The 24,315-nt window shown below is 45.5% G+C and overlaps 2 protein-coding genes across 4 annotated transcripts in view; both read left to right on the top strand.

Annotated features, from left to right (window-relative positions):
- Positions 1–24,315, top strand: part of AGBL4 (AGBL carboxypeptidase 4) — a 1,477,624-nt gene that overhangs the window by 891,817 nt on the left and 561,492 nt on the right. The gene's annotated exons all lie outside the window — the stretch shown is intronic.
- BEND5 (BEN domain containing 5) overlaps positions 1–24,315 on the top strand; it is a 52,117-nt gene that overhangs the window by 6,853 nt on the left and 20,949 nt on the right. For all 3 annotated transcript variants that reach the window (XM_032776377.1, XM_032776376.1, XM_032776375.2), the window contains exons 2-3: positions 9,313–9,446; positions 11,171–11,546. In XM_032776377.1, coding sequence (XP_032632268.1) covers positions 9,313–9,446; positions 11,171–11,546 — 510 coding nt within the window. The remainder of the gene's footprint in view (positions 1–9,312; positions 9,447–11,170; positions 11,547–24,315) is intronic.

Raw genomic sequence — 24,315 nt, 5'->3', positions numbered from 1 at the left:
GGGGCAGTTATCCCAGGAGAGGGTAGTCAGGGGACAAGGAGCAGGGGGGTTGGGAGTTTTTCAGGGGGCAGTCACCCAGCCCTCTCCCCTGAGCTCTGACCCCCCCCCCCCCCACCCTGCTCCCTGCCCTGAACCCTGTACCTCCCTCCATATATACCCAGACCTCTGCTTGACTCCAGCCCTCTGCCCCAAGCCCTCTGGGTCTCAGCTGCCGGCCCCACACAGCCCGCTGCTAGTCTGGGGCTCTGGCTGACGGACTCTTGCCAGCTGGGGTCCTGGCCGCAGGCCTCACTCAGTCCACTGCCGGCCTAGTTGAACAGAACCCCAGACCAGCAGCGGGCTAGGCGGGCTGGCAGTGTAAGTTCAACATTTTAATTTCATTTTGAATGAAGCTTCTTAAACATTTTGAAAACCTTGTTTATTTTACAATACAACACTAGTTTAGTTATATAATATAGAGACTTAGAGAGAGAGACCTTCTAAAAAACATTAATGTATTACCGGCACGTGAAACCTTAAATTAGAGTGAATAAATGAAGACTCTGCACACCGCTTCTGAAAGGTTGCCGACCCCTTAATCAAATATTAACACTGTTACTACTTTTCTATATGGGCTCACACAGTGTGTAAATCTGCTGGTTACTCCAAGTCCTTTCTCCTCTTGCCTTGGGAGTCTCTATGATGGGTAGGTGACTGGGGAGACTTCCTTTGTGGTGGGGTGCTCAAGGTCTTAACCCTCTGGTGCAGCTGAAATGCAGCATTTCCACCACTTTGTGGTCTTGTGGTCATTAGAGCCCCTTCAGAAGTGTTCTAGCAAGGCAGGCAGCCAAACCATAGCAAAGTTTATTGAGTTGGTTTCCAGCTTAGTAGTTCTTACTGTCTGAGGTTTCAAAATGCACTTTATAAAGTTGAATTGTCATTATAATGTTAAATGTCATAATAAATGTTAAAAGCATTATTCATTTGTAAAGTTCTTAAACAATAACTAATCCTCAGCCTCTACATGAGGTGTTGTATAGGCGGATATACAACTGAAATATGCAGGATAGGACTTTTTTGAAAAGATGTGCTACTTGTTTTCAATTTTTTTAAAAATTATTAATTTCTAAAAAATACTGCAGTGGGTTTCAGTAAGGATTAAAGGAGTTTCTCCATAATTATAAACCTTAGTGGGTTACATGTTGAGAGCACTGTACGAGCATTAACTAACTAACCTCAACACTACCCCTGTGAGGTATGCAAGCATAGATGGAGGGACACCAAGACAGAGAAGGTGAATTACTCAACATCAACTAATGAGTAAATGTAGGAGCCAGGATTAAAACTCTACTCTGCTTAGTATAGACAGTGATTCCTGTTTTCTAGTGTATTGTTTTCCCTACTTTAATGCTGCGGCTTACTCAGTTTTATGACAGACAAGAACATTATTATAATTTCATTATAAAATTAAGCAGAAGGCAGAATTAGCTTTAATTCTTGAACAGCCTAATTCAAACACACATCTGTAGATTAATGATTTATACCAGTTTCACTTTTTCAGTTTTGAGCTATGTTTGCTTTTGGGCAATTATTGTCAGACTTGTGGGCATGAATTTTGAACTAACATTTTTATTAGTGGAAAAATCAGAAAACATCTACCTACATTTTTATATATATATTAGTTTTATTATGCCATAGTGATTTATTTGATCAGCCAGAATAGCTCCAAAGGTGCCACTGCAGGGGACTGGTAAACAAAGGCTCACAAAATTATATGTAGCAAAATACTTCAGTGTTGTCAGGGTTGAGACAACTGACTTCAAATTAGTATGCATGTTAATATGGTTTCTGCTGTAAATCATTATCCAAATCAAGAAATATCAAGGTTGTGATTCACTAACAAACTTGTGCATTCAAACTCAAGTCTTACTCTTGAGACCTGCTGCCATGCTCGCTGAAGTTGGAGAATGTTGGTGTTTAGTGGGAGTAGCTCACACCCATACTCCGTCAGTATATTAAAGTTACTAAAGGAGAGCCAGCCTTGATGTAGGATTTCCAACACAAATTAGAGAAGAGAGACTGAGTTTATCTAATCTATTCCTATGTTAATACAGGATTGCTCCCTCCTCCTTAACCTCTGTCTTCCAGCTCCTTCTTTCTATCAAACAAACATGCCTTGATCTCCATCCTCAATGAGTTGATTCCATCTTCCTGCCTATCTTCCTTTTTCCCCCTTCACCTCCAACCCTGTCAAGCAGGCAGACTACAACCACGGTCTCCAGTTCTCTCACCCAATTACACTGAGTCCTTCCCAATCTGGCTTCTGTTCTTTCCACTCCATTGAAACTGCTTTCAACCAAGGTCTGTCAGTCTTCTCCAGGCCAACTCCCAGCATGTGTACTCCATCCTTTGTGACCTTTCTGCTGCTTTTGACATTTGTTGATCATACTCATGCTTGATGTTGTTCTCCCTTAGCTTTCATGATGCTGTGCTTTCCCAGTTCTCCTTCTACTCCTCTGCCATTCCTCCAATGTGTCATCGTCCTCTCTCCTTTCTGTTTAGGTCTCATAGGACTCTCTTTAATGTCACCTTTTTGGCAGACCTCATCCACTCAGGACTTCAAGTGCCATCCATCTTTCTGCTCCTAATAGGTTTGGATAGAACAAAACAGATCTTCCAAACTGCTTGACCATCATGACCTCCTTTTATGTCTCACTAACTATTTAAATTTATGGTGGCCCAAACAATCTCTCCTAAATTGTCAACTCCTCCCATTTTGGGGTGTAGGGGGGATTGGAGACCTACCATCCTCCCTGTCCTTGAGGCCCAAAACCTGGGTCATCTTAAGACTCTGTCCTCTCTTTTGCCCTTGATGTTGAGACTTTCTGAATCCTAGCATCTCTGTAGCATTTTTAATATCCAGCCTTATCTTTTTGCCCACCAAGCTGAAACTGTTGTCCGGGCCCTTATTGTCTCCTGTCATCTCCTCTCTGACCTTCCAACCAAGTCCATCTCTAGTCAGTACAAAACACAGCCACTAAGATGATATACATTGCCTGTCAATCTGGCCATCCCTACCTCTTGCTGAATTCAGCTTTTGGCTTCCCCTTCTTGACTACATCAAGTTCAAACTTCTTGTTTTCTTTAAAGATCTTCCACAACTCCACCTCCTGCCCGTTTGTCCAACCTTGTCTCTTGCGGAATTACCCCACACATTCTCTTCTCCAGTAATGATGCCAGCCTTAATGCCCTATTAGCATGAAGATTGCTTCTCTCAGAATATTTCTTCTTACTCTCTCCAATGCCTGCTCTTCAAGACCACTATCTTTTCTTAAATCCCTTCTAAAAACCCTGTGACGGGGTGCTCCACTCACCCCTACGATGGTGCCGCCTCCTGGTCATTTTGGAGAGTAACTTGCCAGGTCAGCTCCCTTTCCCACAGTTGCACTCCATCTCTCTCTGCCAGTCTGCAGCACCTCTCACACTCCATGAACTTCTGCCTCTTCATGACGCAGCTGTCTGACCAGGTCATGATGTGTTCTCCCCTTCCAGGTCACCAAAGCTTTTCTCCCCAGCAACCTCAGGTAGTCTTCCCTTTCACTGCCTCCCAGGGCCACTCCTCAATGGCTGGCAGGGGAACCCCAAGTTCCAGCTTAGGGACCCTCTAGGTTGCAGTCAAGATCTGTTCCCTTTTAGACCTTACTGCCTTTCCCTGAGCCCTTTTCGTTACCATCTGGTGCTCCCTGCTCTGTGGGTTTGCCAGCCTCCTAACTCCTCCCATCCAGGGAGTAAATATGAGCTACCTGTCACTGTAGCCTCCAAACAATTCTCCCAGAGAATGAGTACAGACATTTCCAGCAGCCCCTCTTCAGCTAATTTCCTGTCTTTATAAATCCAACCCAGCTGTTTCCTCTCCAGCTGGGCTCCCTCCATTAGTCAGGGGATTGCTTAACCACTCAATTCCTCTCAGCTGTGGCCTGATGGTTTATTAGCTGATTTCTCAACCAGCCTTAACCCTGTCAGGGCTAATGTGGGGAGAGCACCCCATCAGAGACACCCTTTTACCTGATGCCTACAAGAAGCTAATTGATAATCATCTGTAATGATGTTTTCCATCTTCAAATAAACCAATCTAACTTCTTTTCTTAACTTTGCTGTTTTAGTCTTCTCTGTGTCTTTGTGATATTTGTATTGCAGTAGCACTTAAGAGCCCCCAGTCATGAATCAGGGCACCACAGTACTAGGCACTCTGTACATGCATAACAAAAAGATGGTCACTTCTCCAAAGAACTTGCAGTCTAAGTAGCCCTCTCCTTTCTGACATGACTTTCCTTATTGTCATGTCTGAAATATGTTTGCAAAGGGGGAGTTGGGGGAGGCTAGGGATCACGTAGTCTATTTTGTATTATAATGTGCAGGTATGCTCTTGGGTAGGGTAAATAGTAGTGCTCCCCCATAAATAGGATCTATCATTTCAAACAAGAGGGCTAGTTAGTACCAAAGCTTAAATCAGTGGTTCTCAACTTATTACATATTATGCGGCCCACAATGTGTTTATCGGGGCTAGGTGTCAGGGCAGTGGCAGCCTCGACCCCGCTGGCTGACCACTCTGTACCCCTGCCATATGGCTGCCCTGGAGCTCGTGGGCCTGGGCGGATACCCTGGCCCCTGACCCCGCCGGGCTGGCCGGAAGCCCAGACCTCTGACTCCGCCATGTGGTTGCCCTGGACTCTGCAGCTCGCAGGGCAGGCCAGCAGCCCCAGGCCCCCGAACGCATGGTGCGAGCTGGCAGCCCCGACCCTGCCGGGCAGTCTGGACCCCTCCTTGCCAGGGAGCCAGGAACTTGGTAACCCTGGCATACAGATGGCCTTTAGCACACAGCTGTGGCCCAGCACAGCTGTGTGCTAATTGGGCCACGTGATCCACAAGTTGAGAATCACTTGCTTAAGTAAATACAGAGATAACATTCACCTCACCACAGAAATGATTCTGCCAAGTTAGGAATGAAGCAGATCGGCATGGCAGTGTGGGGGAAATTTGTACCCATGTTGTCACAGTGTATCTGCTCTCTGGCTGAAGAGGTTTTAAGTACACTATCTTCCACAAAGATCCAAATTTACTAAAAATTTGGGGAAAAGGAGAAAACATGGACTTATATTCTCGTTTTACTGTTGGTATCATAAGATGCACAGAACTGCCAAACTTGTACTTGGACCAATCTCGGATCTGCCATTTCTCATTCACTTAGAGTGCAGATCTATTTCTCTGCAGTTTTTCATCATTTACTCCTGAGGCAAAAAGACTACATTTGAAGTGTATTTTAAAACATCCAGTTTATTCAGGTCTGACCAAGATTCAAGTCCCAGTTGCTAGGTTAGAATACAAGGAATGTTTTAAGGAGACTTTTAGGTTTCCAATTTGTGACTACTGAATATGGCTTTCCATCTTAGGGCTTTCACATAACCAATTCTCTTGTAACCAAGCAGATTCTCTCTCTGCCATCTGGTCATATATACCTCAGTTGATTTCCACAGGCTTGTAGGCCACTGTGCTTTTGACCTCCTACTTCCAGCACCAGCAGTCCTTTGCTAGCCCTCCTTTGTTCTCCAACTCAATTCTTTAGCCTTTCCTCAGTCCAGTTGTATAGAGCCTAGGAGGGCTGGAAAGACAATTCCCTTCCTCATTCTGCCTCTACCCCCATTGATTCTGGCTGTTTCAACAGCACTTTGGTAGATGATATCTTAGGGTGACCATGTCCCTCCTCTACTGTATGTCTCCAGCCCTAGGACTGTAACACCATGGCTGGTCAGCCAGGTGTCCATTCAAAACTATATTTCCCAGAGCCACTTTATACACTGATCTTGCCCAGTCTCCTTTATGCCCCCTTCTGCTCCTATGCTTCCCCACCTTCCTTGTCAGAGAACCTCTTTCCAGGTCTCTTCATGGAGCAACTGCCTCAGCCTTTCTAGTTGTTTGAGTGTCTCTCTACTGAGTCACAGGCTTTCCTTAGTCATATGACCAGCCAAGATTACCTCGTCCTTCAGGGAACTACTTGACCAGAATACCTGTCTTTAGAGAGCCAAAACCCACAGTACTCTGCAGGCTTGTGGCTCACCCTGACCAATTTGCTCTGCTACATCTGCCCATTTAGTGATGGCTCTCCTCCTCAGGTCCTTATGTGGCCACATTGGTGAAGGGTTTATTCTGTATGTGGGAGCAGGATTTTATAGAAATAACTAATTGAAAATACAACCATAAACACCTACGGGTATGCTGCAATTCTTAACATGCAGCACAGAGTTTAAATGGTTGGAGACACATTTTAGGCATGTGGGCCACATTGTCATTACAAATCAAATCTTCAGGCCATATCTGTCCCACTGCTGCAATATCTTATGCTAGTCTTGGGCCATTGAGTTTATACTAGTCCAGCCATTTCCTTGGGGCAGAAAATGGTGCAAATTCTCTTCTATGTCAGACTCCTCTCCTGAACCTGTCCCTGTTAACCTAGCACAACACTGCAGTCTGCATTCATCCCCCGTCTCTTCCCCCCCCCCCCGCCTCCGCCCATCTGAGTTATTCAGCATAGCACTGCCGTGGGCCAAATAAAGATACCTGTGTTACGAAGGCTGGAGTTGAACTGAGTTCTTAGGAAGCTGAGTGGAAAGAGGCCTCCAAGGGAATCCTAACAAATAGCAGGAGTAGTGAAACTAGAGTCTTAAAGGGAACTATTCCAAGTGCATGTGTGCACACCATGAGAAGCAGTACTCTTGCATTATCCCAGAATTTAGCATGGGACTTTTTCTTTCAGTAACCACAATTAATGTGGAGGAAAAGTGTGGAAAAAACCAAGTTTGTTTTAATAAACAAAAAGCTTGTTTAGATCTAAAACACTGGATAAATTATATTAAGCATAAATAGACCTAGAAGAACAAATCAGCCATAAGAGAGTATTATATGTTCTGCTGCTGCCAAGTCAGTGGAACATGAGAGAGCTGGCTAGCTGAATAAGTTAAAATGTCCCAACTGTTGCTTTAATTTATACATCCATTTTTTCCTCCCATAATTTCTAAAAGATTGGTGCAGGAGAAGGTGAGTTTTCTTCAATCTACCTGTCCAATCTCTAGTAAATTTCGCAAGATCAGCACCAAAATCAAAAAGAAGGAAAACCAAATTGCAGAATTTGAAAGGAGCCACACTGACGGTGAAAAACAGTAACTAATAACAGACTAGGGATTTTGCCTCATTGTCCCTAGTTCGCATGTGGTTCAGATTGGTAGTGACTTGAAAATTACATCTGATGGCTTTAGTAACCTATGCAAAGTGAATGGGTTGTATCAGTCTTGTTCCTAGGACAAGACTCTGATTGATTGGTCCACGGAGATTGCTTTCCATTTTCCAGCTATAGAAAAGGGCTCTCTTCCAGGTTAGTTTGAAACCTATTTGCAAGGCACTGTAGGAGAAATTGCACAGGCAAGCTGCAGAGCAAGACCTGTACTATGCAAAAATAGCACTTCTTTGCACAAGAGCTTTACATCTAGTGCCTTTCTCCAACACTGGATTATTTTTAATCATTAAGTTTTAATTTTTGATAATTGCTTGCAAGGAGATAATCAGTACTCCTCTCTCACTCTTCTTATCACCTCTACAGATTTTTTCTTCAGTTTTATAGAAGCCTGTCTAATTTTCCTGTCCTGCTGTCTGACAACATGAATGGACCACTTCACTCTTACTTCTGTATGGTTTCCAGATATGATCTTTCCAAACCTAGCAGTTGGACTGCCATTTTGTTAAAATGGCATAAGCATTCAAAATGCACTGGGGAATGGAGAGAGATGTAAATAAGGCCTACTTTTTTTTTTTTTTTCTTTCTTTGTGCATCTGTCTTTATCTATTGCTACCATCTGAATCCATTTCAGGTTTTCTTTTGTTTGTTGTTGCATCTTCTTTACTTTACAAAGCCTTGGGCTGTAATATCACCATTTGCCTACAAGAAATCAATTTCTATCTTCAGCAAAATAAATTGCATTCCTCTGTGTAATCTGGTTCTAATGAATGCCTTGCTCCTCATTAAACTGTGATTTTACCTTTGTTTCCCTTTTCTGTACTGTCAGAACTAACCATTGGAGGTCCTGTGGAGAGATGCTAATTTTAAAAAAGTGGAAGTTTGTGACTAAGCGCACACACCTGGTGTCCACACTGGCACTTCTCAAAGATATTTATAGGACATTTCATGGATTACAGTTTGAGGGTGGATAAGAGGACTCAGACTGGAAGATTATGAATAAAACAATGTACAGATAGAACACATGACTTTACAATCTAAAGTTATCCCCGTTCCGTTACTGACTTTATGTTCAGGACAAACAGACTTAGTCTGTTCTGCGAGAATTTTAATAAGCGACAAGAGTCCTATGGCACCTTATAGACTAACAGAAGTATTGGAGCATAAGCTTTTGTGGTTGAATACCCACCTCGTCAGACGAAGATTCCCATGGCACTTTTTGAAAGACTAAGGTTTGGCTCTAGTATGTCCGAAAGAATAACTAAGTAGAGTACATATCTTAGGAGCTTGTGTAGAATACTTCAAATTTGAAAAATATTTTTACAGTAAAATCACTATTAGATAGGCTCCTCTCTGGGTCTCAGGATAAATACATTTTTATTGTCTGGATTTTGTTTCTCTGACAGCAAAGGATTAGAACTATAAACTAGAAATAGGGATGGTGTCAGTGATGACTGTACAGGTTCTGCACACAGATCTCTGCAAGTGCCTCTCAAATCTGACCTGCTGTTTTTCCAGCCCTGAGCATTGCAGAATCTGCCATTTGTGCCAGATGGTGTGTTAGATTTGTGCTGTTGACAAATGCTGAGTAGGGCCTACAATTAAACTACCAAACTCTCACTTACTTTAGATCTAAACAGAATGTAAACTTTCAGTAGCAGTTTATGAATGATATCTGGTCTTGTTGATAAACATAATTTTAAGAAATGCAAGTAGTTCTTAGGGAGTTGAATTCTTTACAGCATCAAATGGTTTCTACCTCTTTTAGTACTAATGGCTGTACATTAATGCATTTGATCACTATCCCATACATTTAACTTGCCATTTTTTTAATATGCACAACCACATAAGGCCAAGTTGTCCCTAGTATAGCATCATTGTGATTAATGGGTGTCAAAGGAGTTACACTGGATTAATTTGATCTATTGAATATTGAGGGGAGTAAAGCATGGGAATTTTTTTTAACTGGTCTTGCCTAAATCATGCAATATTTGGAAGTAAGAAGACGTTGATTAATGTAACATTTTTATTTTTAATATACATTTTAGAAGACAAAACTGACCTTGAAAACAGTGTGATGCAGAAGAAAATTAAAATCCCCAAACTCTCTCTCAATCACGTAGAAGAAGCTGGGGAGGTTACAGATTATGGGGAAGAAGATGTGGAGCTTAGACACAGTAAGGTATTGAAGTTTTTTTGTTTTGTTTTGTTTTTTGGGGTGTTTGTGTGTGTGTGTGGAAGTGCTTGGGGCATATGCACACATGTCATAGCTGAATTCCAGGCTGGCTTTCCATCCCCTTAAAACGTTCTGTTGATCCAATTGAGTCAAATTGGCGGGCAGGGACTGTGGGTGAGAATTCTGAATTGCTTTACAGACCATAAGAAATCCAGTTCATGTGCAGTTGAGAATTTTTTGTTTGTACAGTCTGCAAAACTGAATTACTGTTAGATTTTTGGAACAATGTTGTTTAACTTTGGTCCAGGTTGCCCCAGTTACATTATTGTTAAGCAGCTGTTCTTGGATGGCACTTTTTAACTCGTTGTACTCAGCTTGTCTTGAATAGAACAGGGTGCTGTGAAAGTCCTGACTAAAGATTAGGGTGGGAAGAAAAACTAACAAGATTGAATACCTCTGATATAGAGGTCAGTGGTCCCCTCAGGTTGAAATGTCAAAAACTGTAAATTTTTTGTTTTCAAGTAACTTCTCCTTTAAAAGTCTGCCAACCTGCAGGGGTGGGAGAATATTGCTTTGTGGCTTCATGTGTTTGTCTGGGTGCAGGAATTTATACTAGTGGATTTATTTATGGTGGGTTGGCATTTTTTTTTAGAGCATGTGTGGCGCAGGAATAACATTGAATAATCTCATTTTCTGCCACATTACTCATGGACGTGGTATAGGAATTGATAGCATCAGTTTCTTGTGTTTGTTTAACCCATGAGCTCAGTTTGCTTTCCTGTCAGTTACTTGGAAATTCAAATACTTTTTTCTGTATTTGGTCTGTTGAAAAAACTGGTGACTTTTTGCCTATACTGATAGATGGCAGTACCATCACCCAGACCCTTTACAAAGGAGTATGCATTTATTAATAGGGGTTGGACTACTGTGAGAGAGAGCAAAGGTAAATTGCTGCTAGAAGTTCACTGGAAATTAAACATCTGCAATGCAGTACTAATATATAAGGAATCTCTTGATCTGGGGGATGGGACTAGATTGTGTATTCTCTAATTTATTATTCTAATTCCCTTTCCAGTGCTTGCAAATAGTATAACTCATTTATTTTCATGGGGAGAGGTGTGTGTGTGTGTGTGTGTGTGTGTGTGTGTGTGTGCGTGTGTGTGTGTTGATTTGAAACGACACCATTTGAAGCCATTTTATCAACCCATTTTCTCTCTTTAACTCAGTAAAACTGCTCTTATTTATACTGGTGAAAAAAATATAGACACTACTTCAGTTTTTTTTTTAAAGTACCCTGCAGTTATGGATAACATAAAAAATACATAATTGATACCCCTTTTCACTTTTAAGACAATCAGAAACGGAAATATAAACACTGTACATATGCTAAACATGAAGGGTTGGACTTTCAAAAGGGAGAAGCGTTTTTTTTTGTTTTTTTTAAATAGGAAAAGTCTGCCTAAAGTACACTCCACTTGCACACACAATTTGGGCAAATACAACCAAGAAAGGCCTCCTGCAGTTCCTAAAGTTTGCATATTATTACACACACAATTCAGTTATGGTAAGTGTGTTCACAAGCATCCTTTAGGAGCAACCTTTTTTTGTAAGGTGGCCCTTGTTTCACTTCTTTGGAAAACAGCCTTAATTGTCCTGAAGGCTGAAGTTTTAGCTCATATTATGTATTGAGTTCCTGCTCTGCTAATGTTTTGTATTATTGTGACACACAGAGACAAGATGGAAGGAAACAAAGTGAAGGTACACACAAAAGCATCGAAGCAGTTGTTGCTCGCCTAGAAAAGCAAAATGGGATGAGTCTCAGTAGTAGCTCGAGCCCTGAGGAAACCTTTATGGAGACTTCGGAAGGCATTAACAACATGGACGATGCTGTAATTCCTCGTGTTCTCTATGAAGAATTGCTGAGGAGTTACCAACAGCAGCAAGAAGAAATGAGACATATTCAGCAAGAACTTGAGAGAACACGGAGACAGCTTGTGCAGCAGGCAAAAAAGCTAAAGGAGTATGGGGCATTAGTGTCAGAAATGAAAGAGCTCAGAGACTTGAATAGGAGACTTCAGGATGTGCTGCTTCTGAGATTAGGCAGTGGTAAGTGCTCAATATATATGGGACTAATTTTAACAGGCTTCACAATATCTTAAAAATAGAAACTGACCCTTTTTCTAGGTATAGGGATTAGGGGCAAACAGGACTTTGCCTGTTAGAGGGCTTTTTCCACTTGAGTTGTGCTGTGCAGGTTGTGTTTGTACACCACACGTCTCTGGATCTTTCTTTAATGATAGCAGCAGTCTTTGTGCCGGTAAGTTTGACTCAGAGTTTCCATGTTAAAGTACCTTTTTTTTTTTTTTAAACCTGAACCTCCCCCAAGCTGAAGTGAGAAATTAACTTGGAAACAATGCTTTCTTAGTAAATTACATAAAAAAATCCATTCCAGCGCTAAAAGTAAGCAAGCTAAAGGTCCTTACTGATGCAAACAGATTTGTGCGGTAGTTGTTGCATTTCTGTTAGGCCTGTGTTATAAAATAATTAACCAAGTTGACTTAAACTCGTAGTAAGGCATTAGAGACATATCCTTGAAATCTTGCATTTGATTAAACAGCGCGAAGATTGGAAATATACAGGCTGTTTCATGAACATGAAGTCAATTTAATTAAATCACAGATAAAGCCATACAAAGGAATTGTTATAAATAATAGATTTAATAACCCAATATATGGATTAAGAGTCCAAATAGCTGAATCATATGCAACAGTTTTTTGTTGTTCAATTGATTATACTATTGAATATTCATATGGCAATGGTGCAGAGATATATCTGTTGTCACTGTGTGATAAAACTTGAATACTTAGTATTAGATTAAAATATTTCCAATTTTTTATTTCTATCAAATAAAAATTAGAGCCAATAGCAAAAGGCCCATAGTCAAGTCTGCCATGTAATAATCAGTTATCAGGATTGCAACATCAGCTATATGAGCATGCGTTTCCGGTCTGTTTTGGCGACATATAGAAGTAATTTTCACACATAATTTGCAGTAGAGGCACCTACACTCATTCCAAATCTATGCTATTGTTTGTGAGCATCGAGTTTGTCCACACAAGATGTTGCGATGTGAAATTGCATGTTTATAGGTTTTTGCACATTCAGTTGTTGTATTGTGATTACGTATCACTATTGAAAACTTGGACTCCAGAGATTTAAATAATCTTTGTATGGTGAACCTCAAGTGATCAATTAAAAGGCATGAAACAAAAAAGCAAAGGCCTTCTCCACACAGTTTCAGAGACACAGTGTGGCTGTATGTAAATTGCCAGTGAGTTTCTTCTGAAATTCTCCTTGGAGAAAAGATAGTTTCATCTAGCTGATATGGACAACGATGCAGTAATGTAGCAGGCATAGAACCGCTTACCACTGTTATTGGGCATGCTGCTGGTCGTCTGTGTGAGGCCAAAACTGAAACTGAAGCACAGACTATGGACTATCCTTTCATTCCTAGGGATAGTTTCTTCAATAGGGATTTGAATGCATTCTTTGCAATGGCTGACGAAAAAAAACTGAAAAGTGTTGTCCATGCCAGATATACCTAGATAGTGGGACTTGAGTTAAAAAAAAAAAAAATCTGCCGAAATGATATCTTCAATCTGTGGGTTTAATACGATGCATTAAGAGAGGTGCAGATATGAGCATTATCAACAATCTATTTCAGATGATTTGAGGTGATGAAATTTTAACATTTATAAAATAGGCTTCTCTGCAATGAATAGAGAAACTAGTAGCAACCTTTTTCCAATTACCTGGCTTATCTATCTCATCTATGGGGAACGATTGTGCGAAGAGACAAATTTCATGAGTTTCAGCCCTGTGCCCGCTTGCAGAAATTGAAATGCTCCCATTGAACTGGCCAGCTTCACTCTGACAGTGGATCGGTGCAGCTTCCACCTCGACTCGCGTGAGGCAAATTCGCGTGCCAAAAAAGACGAAATTCGCCACACAATATATTTAAAATCTGCCACAGGTTAGTAGAATAACACTCCATTATAATCAGTTGCTCAGTTTGTCAGTTAATTCATGGTAATTGTTATTCATCAAGTACCTTTTTTGTCAGGAAGTATGTACGTGAACAACAATACAGAAGACAAAAAGACAGTCAGAGAAATAGTCTTATGAACAACACTAGAGCCTTATGCGAGATTTAGATACATATTTTAGTAAGTTCCAATTTTAAAACTACAATAAGAAATAGTATTTTCCCCACCCCTCCAGAAGTGGTGCAAGAGCTGGGGAGTCAGTAAGGGAGAAGGATGAGGAGAAGAGAAGTAATTGCTGGGAAGGAGTTTAGGAATGAACCTGGAGGGTTTGACGTGTGGTGGGAGAAGTATGGAACAGGTTTGTTTTTTGGTGGTGAAGGGGGATATAAGGGAGTTGTGGAGTCTCCCCTTGCGATGAGCTAGCCTCTTCTATTGATCATGCATCACTGCCCTGCCCCCAAGTGTCCCTGCACCCTATTCAGTCCCTGCCCGTCAGCTCTGTCCACTCACCGCCCACAGCCGATCGACCCCATCTGGATTCTCAAAGCCTGTGCCTCCGTCCCTGCGTGCATGGTAGGGCCCCCACCCGCCGGGCTTGCCGCGTCGCTGGCTGCGTGCCAGGGAGCCAGGCCCTCTGTTTAGCACCACAGCGGCCCCGTGAGTGAAAGTCATAACTGTAGTGCCACCAGCACACAGAATATATTTCCTGTAAAGAAAAAAAACGTGTTGGATAAATAGTGCAACATGCACATGCAGTTGAGAATCCCCAAGAATAACCTGTCGCTTGTCACATCTGCTGCTTCCATTTCCCTTAATTTCCCCTCCCCCTTGTCCCCCCCCCCCCCCACCCGGAGAAAGCTGTAAGAAGCAGCAGCACTAGCAGTGTGCAAGGATGCTGTTGTATTAGACTTTAGCAAAGGAAGTGGAAAGCTCATTGCCTCTTCTGCCTCCTTTGCACTCCTATGCAGAGCAAACACATTTGTTGTACACTGTAATTTTGGGACATTATAAAAATGAAGGTTTGCGCTTTTTAAATTTTCGACTCAATCCCTGTCCGGATGTGCATATTAATTTTTAGAAAGTTCCATTGTTTTTAATATAGGGGTGGGGAATCCCTTAAACATTAGAAAGTACTTGGATTCCTAGCCTTTGCGGAGTGTTTGACTGTGTATAGTTTGCGTGTTAAATTCTTCCCTACATCCATATATTCTTCTTTGAGTGCTTGCTCATATCCATTCCAGTTAGGTGTGCGCGCGCTGCGTGCACGTTCGTCGGAAGATTTTTACCCTAGCAACCCCTGGTGGGTCGGCTGGGTTGCCCCCTGGAGTGGCGCCACCATGGCGCCAGATATATACCCCTGCTGACCCGATGGCTCCTCAATTCCTTCTTACCGCCCGTGTCGGTCGTTGGAACAGTGGAGCGTGGCTTAGCTGTCCTCCACCTCCCTAGCTATTCCTTGTTTCTTCACTATCGTATATAATTGGTTTTATATATAGTTAGTCTGATAGTTCTTGAATAGTTAGTGTATATAGTTACAGCGGGGTTTGGGCATTAGCCCCTTCCCAGCACCCGGTGCCGGGGCCCATGCCCGGTTCACCGGGGTTTAAACCGTGCTCGGCCTGTCATAAGCCGATCCCCACAAGCGATCCCCACGACTCTTGTCTAAAGTGCCTCAGGGAATCGCACATTACGGATAAGTGCAGTATTTGCAAGGCATTTAAACCGAGGAGAAAGAAGGAGACAGACTTTTGCCTGAAGAATCTCTCCTCATGGAGGCAGCTTTGAACCCTCTGTCCTCGGCACCGAGCTCTGAGCACTCTGCTAGCAGTGCTCCTCTGGCACCGCTAAGACACCGAGGCACTGGCCATCTCCAGTGCAGGGACCTGCTTGGCACCAATCTCTCTCCCCGAAGCAGAAGAGGTCGAAGTTCTCCACTACCTCTGTGCCCTTGGCGCAGACACAGCCTCGTGCGGACCGCCCGGCACCTGTACCTGCCGTGATACCATCAATTCTGGTCCCGCGGGGGCTGTCGAGTCCGGTCCCTGAGAGCTCCCTGCCGAGGCCTGTGGTTGAGCTTACGGTTCCCTCTACGCCGGAGACATTCTCCACAGCCAGGGACCTTATAGCCATGACGGAGTCTGTCCTGCCTCAACCTCCGGCACCGCCAGTGCGGGTATTACACTCCAGAGGTAAGCCAGCCATAATGAAACCTCCTTCAGTCAGCTCAGCAGACTGGCACCGATCACGATCTAGGTCCCGGCACCGTTTGGGATCTTATCGACGATCACGGTCCCAGTGCCGCTAGCAGTCCCGGCACCGATCGCCTACTCAGTACCGGTCGTACTCATGGCATAGATCGACGTCTCAGCCTCCGGCCAGGTACTCTCGATACCGCTCCCGCTCCCGGCACCGCAACTCTCACAACCGTTCCCGCCGCAGACCTTCAAGATCCAGGTCGACCTCCTGGCACTGCACTGGTCGCAGGTCCCGGTCTCGCTCTCGGCACCAGTATGACTCCAGATACCAATCCCCGGTGCCGAGGAGATCACCAACGACGAGAGAGAGGGACCCTTACCATAATCTTTCAGCTCCTCCTTGGCCATCCCGGCACCCGTCCATGTCTTCACAGGCAGACAGTGCTTATGCCCAAGACAGAGACACCGATGTGCCCGCCACGATTTTCCACCAGCCCCAGGCTCAGGATCACGGACCTCAGCAGTAGGCATTCTGGACACCTTGGGCATATCATCAGGCCCCAGGTGCACATCCAGGCCCATCACGCTCTGCCACATCAGAACACTGGGTGCTGGAAGCCACCATAAGCCGCCCTCCTCCTTCTGCTTCGGAGGAAGTGTCGGTCCAGCCACAGGACTCCCAGATCCCAAGGGAGACAGAGGCTAGCCACCACGATGAGCCCTCAACTGACCCGCTTGTCCCAGGTCTCTCCTCATCCTCCTCCCCTGACGAGGTGGTAGCCGGAACGTCGTCTGTAGGCCCTCCACCAATCGACCTGAGGGCCCACCAGGACCTCCTCAGGCGTGTCGCACAAAATATGAACTTGCAAGTCGAAGAGGACCCAGTGGTGGACATTTTATCCTTTGATGCCCCCACGAGAGTGACCCTTCCCTTTATACGGACGATCCAGGCCAATACCAATACAATCTGGCAGTCTCCGGCCTCTGTCCCACCTGCTGCCGGGGGAGTGGAATATAAATATATGGTGCCCTCCAAGGGCTACGACTACTTATACGTTCATCCCCCTCCTTGCTCCCTCATTGTCCAGTCGGTCAACAAGAGAGAACACCATGGCCAGCAGGCTCCAGCCCCAAAATCAAAAGACGCGAGGTGCATGGACTTGCTGGGGTGCAAAGTCTATTCTGCAGGGGTGCTCCAACTCCGCGTGGCTAATCAACAAGCCCTCCTTAGCCACTATAATTATAATACCTGGGCGGCGGCGGACAAGTTCAGGGAGTAGCTCCCACAGGACTCCCTACAGGAATTTGCGGCCATCCTGGACGAGGGGAAAAAGGTGGCTAGAACCTCCCTCCAGGCTTCCCTGGACGCCACGGACTCAGCGGCCAGGACCCTAGCCTCCAGGGTTACTATGAGGCGTATCTCATGGCTGCAAGTCTCAGGCCTTCCCCCGGAGCTCCAACATACAATTCAGGACCTCCCCTTTGAAGGGCAAGGCCTATTCTCAGATAAGACAGACCCTAGGTTGCAAAGCCTAAAGGATAACAGGGTCATTATGCGCTTACTGGGCATGCACACGCCAGTGACTAAGCGCAGGCCCTTCCACCCCCAGCCACACCACTCTTACCCTTAGCCCAGACAGAGACAGGACTTTGCTAGAAGGCAGGGTAGAACCGATTGCCGAAGGCAGTCAGGCAACCAAGGGGGCCAGAACCAAGGCCCCTCCAAACCTTCCATGGGGCCAAAATCCTCCTTTTGAAGGTGCGCCTGAGGGCGTCGTACCAGTATCATCAAAGGATCCGTTCCCTCCTTTCTGCAACCGTCTCTCCCTTTTCCTCCCTGCGTGGTCCCAGCTAACGACAGATCACTGGGTCTTACGCACGCTGGAATTTGGGTACCACCTCCAATTTATTTCATGCCCCCCCCTTCCACCTCCCTTCCTCGTCCCTCTTCAGGGACCCCTCTCACGAGCAACTCCTCCTCCAGGAGGTGCAGACGCTCCTTGCCAAAGGAGCCATAGAGGAGGTACCAGAATACGAATGGGGCACGGGGTTTTACTCCCGCTACTTCCTAATCCCCAAGGCAAAGGGGGGTCTCAGACCTATTCTGGATCTGCGGGAACTCAACAGATACATGATAAAGTTGAAGTTCCGTATGGTATCCCTGGGGACCATCATCCCATCTCTGGATCCTGGAGACTGGTATGCCACCCTCTACATGAAAGATGCGTATTTTTACACAGCCATCTACCCACCTTACAGGAGGTTCCTCCGGTTCATAGTCAACCGCCAACATTTTCAGTTCGCGGTCCTACTGTTTGGCCTCTCTACAGCCCCAAGAGTATTTACGAAATGCATGGCTGTAGTCGCCGCCCACCTCCGCCGCCGGATACATGTTTTTCCATATCTAGACAACTGGCTCATCCGAGGGACCTCCGAGGCACAAGTGATCCATCACATCCGCATTGTCAAGGACCGTTTCTTACATCTAGGCCTAATGATCAATGCGGAAAAGTCGACTCTGATTCCCACTCAGAGGATAGACTTCATTGGCGCCACCCTGGACTCCATCCTCGCCAGAGCTTGCTTACCGCTGTCCTGGTTCCAGGCAAAGTTGGCCATCATCCAGAGTCTGCAAGCTGCTCTCTTGACTTCAGTTCGCACTTACCTCGGTCTCCTGGGTCACGTGGCGGCCTGCTCGTTTGTGACGAAATACGCCAGACTGTGCCTCTGTCCCCTCCAATTGTGTCTCAACTCAGTGTACTGACCAGGCAGGGATGCCATAGACATGGTCGTCACCATTCCCCTGAGCATCCTAGGCTCCTTTGACTGGTGGCTGACCCCCACACTGGTGTGTACAGGGCTGCCGTTCCAGCCCCCCCAGCCCTCTGCGTCCCTGATGACAGACGCATCATCTCTTGGCTGGGGTGCTCACCTCAGGCATCTACGCACGCAAGGCCTTTGGTCATCTCAGGAACTGGCCTTGCACATCAATGTCTGGGAGCTGAGAGCAGTCCACCTTGCTTGCCAGGCGTTCCAACAGCACTTGCAAGGTTGTTGTGTGTCAATATTCACTGACAACACAACTGTCATGTACTATATAAACAAACAGGGTGGGACAAGGTCCTCAACCCTTTGTCAGGAAGCCATTCAACTCTGGGACTTTTGTATAGCCCACTCTATAGACCTCATAGCATCCTTTCTCCCGGGGGTTCGGAACACTCTGGTGGATCGCCTCAGCAGATCCTTCCTTTCTCACGAGTGGTCGCTTCGCCTGGACGTTATTCTTTCGGTCTTCTGGAAGTGAGGATTTCCCTGTGTAGACCTCTTTGCGTCCCACGAGAACAGGAAATACCAGATGTTCTGTTCCTTTCAAGGCCTCTCACAGGGTTCGATGGCGGACGCCTTCCTGATACCATGGACGACTCACCTGCTATACGCTTTTCCACCGTTCCCGCTCGTCCACAAGGTCCTGCTGAAAGTATTCAGGGACAGAGCCCGCTTAATCATGATCGCTCCAGCGTGGCCCAGGCAGCATTGATACACTATGTTGCTAGACCTGTCAGTAGCCGAGCCTATCCTACTGCCTCTTCACCTGGACCTGATAACCCAGGAACATGGCAAACTGCATCACCCAGACCTACAGTCCCTCCATGTCATGGCATGGCTCCTGAGTGGTTGACCCAGTCTGAGATGTGTTGCTCTGCCCCAGTGCAACAAGTACTCTTGGGTAGCAGAAAACCTTCCACTAAAACAAGATATCTGGCCAAGTGGAATCGTTTTACATGCTGGTGTGGAGAACACAACGTTCTTCCCACCGAGGTCTCCATCCCCACCATCTTGGACTACCTCTGGTCTCTTAAACAACAGGGCTTAGCGGTTATCATCTTTGAGGGTGCACTTGGCGGCCACCTCTACCTTCCACCCAGAGGAGAATGGTCGCTCGGTGTCTTCACATCCTATGGTATCCAGATTCCTCAAGGGCTTGGAGCGGCTATACCCCCAGGTACACCGCCCCACCCCAATCTGGGACCTCAACCTGGTTCTTACCAGACTTATGTCGGCCCCATTCGAGCCATTACAACTTGCTCCCTTCTCTACCTGTCCTGGAAAACCGCTTTCCTCGTGGCCATCACATCGGCAAGACAAGTTTCCGAGCTCCGGACTCTCACGGCGGACCCTCCATATACTGTGTTCCTCAAGGATAAGATGCAGTTGCGACCAGACTCGGCCTTTTCCCCCAAAGTGGTATCAGTCTTCCATGTTAACCAGGAGATCTTTCTTCCGGTCTTCTTCCCGAAGCCTCATTTGTTGCGCAGGGAGCAACAGCTGCACTCCCTAGATGTCTGTAGAGCACTCGCTTTTTATATCGAGCGGACAAAGCCCTTCTGCAGAACCCCCCAACTCTTGGTCATGGTGGCAGAGCGTATGAAGGGTCTACCTGTTTCCTCACAGAGGATTTCATCCTGGGTGACGTGCATCCGCGCCTGTTACGACTTGGCTCATGTTCCGTCGAGCCACCTCACGGCCCACTCTACCAGGGCTCAAGCCTCATCTGCTGCTTTCCTGGCTCATGTGCCCATCCACGAGATATGTCATGCAGCTACCTGGTCCTCGGTCCATACCTTTGCCTCTCACTATGCCCTGGTTCAGCAGTCCAGGGATGACGCAGCTTTTGGCTCCGCGGTGTTACACTCTGCGACATCTCACTCTGACCCCAGCGCCTAGGTAAGGCTTGAGAATCACCTAATTGGAATAGATATGTGCAAGCACTCGAAGAAGAAAAGACGGTTACTCACCTTTGTAACTGTTGTTCTTCGAGATTTGTTGCTCATATCCATTCCAAACCTGCCCTCCTTCCCCACTGTCGGAGTAACCGGCAACAAGGAACTGAGGAGCAGTCGGGTCGGCAGGGGTATATATCCAGCGCCATAGCGCCACTCTAGGGGGCGACCCAGCCAACCCACCGGGGGTTGCTAGGGTAAAAATCTTCCGATGAACGTGCACGCAGCGCGGGCGCGTACCTAACTGGAATGGATATGAGCAACACATCTCGAAGAATAACAGTTACAAAGGTGAGTAACCATCTTGTCCCGCTCGTTTTGGTGGGGTTATTAATGTGCGAAGGTAAAAGTTGGACCTGAATGTAGCCATATACATTCTGTCAAGACTCGAAGCAGCAACCACAGATAATTCAATGTCCATTTCCTGTAATGGTTATATTTAAAATAGAAAAAGTGTCATGGGAAAATAACAAACTAATTTTGCATCTAGAAATGTGGAATACTGCAGACTTCAGTTATGATAAGAAAGGGATCTCAAACAAAACAAAGTGGTTAGTTATGATGGTTGTGAATATGTGCTATCCATGAAAATAGTTTTAAAAGGTAGGGTCTTGGAGTTATCTTTAGTTGTTATATGAAACTCTAGGTTCATGAAGTCACCATTTCTTTTAGGAGGCTACTGTTAATGCGAACTAATTGCATTTCTGTTTCACCTAGGGACTTACACTTTCTTTGTGTGAGATGACAGCTGTTTTGTACGGATGAATTACAGCTGGGGGAAACATGTATTGTTGATGTGTTAAACTTGAAGGCCAAATGTAGACGAAAGTTCAGTTAATTTCTTTCTCTGTTACTGGAACTTGCTGCCCCACTGACAGTGTGAATATCAGTGTTCATAACCCTTTACATTATTACACTGAGTTGCAATTTATTACACAAGGGCCTTGGGAAATGACTTGCCATAGCTGACGCAGCATCCTCAGATGCATCAGGAGGAGAATAAGATGGTCAGTATTTCGCTATTCTTTACGAACTTTTAAGGGCTCTATTCTGATGTTAAGGCATAACCTTTCGTTTTGAGGTGGTGCAGCAGAACACTGTCTCATGGAAGCACAATATCTCGTAGAGTTCCAGGGAGCAAAGAGGTGGGGGAGAAAGTATATACTGCATGTCTCCAAGGGTATTGGTTCAGTGGATATTTCCTTTGCTGCTTGGAGGGGATGCACTGCCATGGCATTCATCTCTCTAGCCAGGATCATATTGTGCTTATGCCTCTGCACACATGCAAAGACTATTTTTGACCACTTTCCCTCTCCTCTGTGTAATACACCTGATTGGGCACAATTTTTTGCCCTTATGTAAGGGGCTGTATGATCCAGTACGTGTTGGGTACACCTATACAGCAGTTGAACACTCGTGGCTGGCCTGAGTCAGCTGATTTGGGCTCATGGGGCTGTAAAATTGGTATGTTTATGTTTGGGCTTGGGACTGAAGCCCAGGCTCTGGGACCTCACAAGGGAGGAGGGTCCCAGAGCCCAGGCTCTAGCCTGAGTCTGAACAGCTGCACAGCAATTTTTAGTCCCATCGCCTGAGCTCCATGAGCAAGTGTCCAGCTGACCTGGGCCAGCCGCAGTCGTGCCAGGGATCTCTCATTCCAGTGTAGACATACCCTAAATCATTGACTTTTCTCCTCTGGAAGTCCAGTTTCAAATATTGCTTGGATCACCAGTGATATGAATTTGAATAATATAAAAATGTTTCAGGATAAAAGGCTTCACATTGGGTAAGCACTGTCAGGGGCGGTTCTAGACATTTCGCTGCCCCAAGCATGGCGTCATGCCGCAGGGGGCGCTCTGCCGCTCGCCGGTCGCACGGCTCCAGTGGACCTCCCGTAGGCCCCGCGGCTTCAGTGGAGCCGTGGGACCAGTGGACCCTCCGCAGGCACGCCTGCGGGAGGTCCACTAAAGCTGCAGGACCAGCAGACCCTCCGCAAGCATGCCGCCAAAAGCACCCTGCCCCCCGCGCGACCGGCAGAGCGCCCCCCGCAGCATGCCGCCCCCAGCACGCGCTTGGCGTGCTGGGGCCTGGAGCTGCCCCTGAGCACTACACAATTTAGTATGATTGTCCATATGAAGTCCGAGGATGATCCTAGAAGCAGTAGTGTGCAGTCTTCCCAACAGAACATCTCTTACCAGAACAATGCATGGCTCTAGCTAGTTCTGCCAGCCTCTTATACTTGTTAGTGTTTTCACACTGTACTCTTAATTCTTAGTATTGCAGTAGGACAGAAAGGGAGATATTCACCCAAATTCTTCGCTTATCTTCCAGCTTATCTAGTTACAGCTCCCTCATTCTTGGGGCCAGGTCTGTGTCATCCTGAGTTGTGACATAGGTAAGAGCAGCCCAGGGCTGTTCCAGTTTACACTGGATGGCTGCAGTCAGTATGCAACCATTACCCCAACTAAGCCTAGCAGGAACTCATCGAATTTCAGCCACATCCTCATCCGTGCCTGGGAACCAAACTGGAGGAGTAGAGGGAGGAGCTGGTTATGCTGGTACAGTACCAGCGGAGACCCCACACCAGAAGAATTCTCATATGGCCATATTCAGCTGCTTTCTGGACTGTCTCTTTCAGTGAAAGAGAGAGCCAAAGAGTCTTATAAGCAAATGGCAGTGGGAACTGAACAAACAAGGAACATTTACTGCAGCATCATGAGTAACAGTTAAATCGGCAACAAATCAAGAACAGTGTCTAAAAAGCCAAGATTTCCCAGATTCCTCAATATCCTGTGCATTCCCTTTCTAGTAGACATGGGGAAAAGCAGAGACTTCCTGCCACAGAAAGGAAGTGCTGAACAATGCACCTCCGCACATCTCAAGTAGCATCAAAGCCTGCAATGTCTTTGAGAGAATGAGATGATCCACACACTGTGGCAAGTCTGGCATCTGTTGATACTGCAGCTGAAGCTACTGTGGTTCCATTTTGAGCAACCATTAATTCAGAAACACTCTCCGTAAAGAAAAACAAAAAATTTGGAGTGAACTTGAAAGGTTTCTTTCCTTTCTTTTCACATTCTTAAAAACTGTCTTTGCTGTATTTTAAAATAATCGTTATAGTAAATATTTGCATTTTTGAGCCCTGGAGCCATGGTGAATTTCTTTCACTCGCTCCCTCCCTGCCTTTATTTAGAAAAACAAAAAGAGAGAGCAAAAAAAGCTACAAAGAGAGAAACTTTAGAAAGTAGATTTAAAGTGTGATGCATGGCAAATTAGGCACGCAACTCCCATTAGCAATAAAGCAATAGAGTGAGTTGCATGTCTAATACACAACATGCTGTGCTGAAAATGCAGTCTTTAGTACTTAGTGAAAAGAACTGTGAAGCCTATCCAGTTAGATGCAGCTTTATGGGTTTTTGGAGGGGAGAGAGCAAGCTTTTAGAGTATAAAATAAGGCATTTTTAAGGCTTTGTGTCTGTGGCTTCCAAGCAATAAAGCATCAGTTAAATTTGATATTTTTGTGACTTGTGAGACTTGCTGCTACAGTGGACTTTTACCAGTTACTCTTCTTTAGGGAAATCTGGAAACCAAACCCCAGCTGTGGCAATGTACTGGCTGTAAACAAACAGTAAAAAAACAAAAAACCTCCATGTAGAAAATAGCATAAATGTTTAAACCAAGAAACACTTTTCATTCTGGGAAGTGTGACAAAGTTCCTCCTCTACCTTGGTGGGTCCTGCGCTTATTGGCAGATTTGTTCACCTCAGTGATCTTCCCTTCTTGTGGAACCCACAGTCTGGGTCAGCTCCTCCTGTGTCTGATCAGGAGTTGGGAGGTTTGGGGGGAACCCGGGCCC

The sequence above is a fragment of the Chelonoidis abingdonii genome, chromosome 7 (genome assembly GCF_003597395.2).
Source record: "Chelonoidis abingdonii isolate Lonesome George chromosome 7, CheloAbing_2.0, whole genome shotgun sequence".
Classification (NCBI taxonomy): Eukaryota; Metazoa; Chordata; order Testudines; family Testudinidae; genus Chelonoidis; species Chelonoidis abingdonii.
Note: the sequence above shows the minus strand (reverse complement) of the source record. Positions and strands in the feature narration are given on the sequence as shown.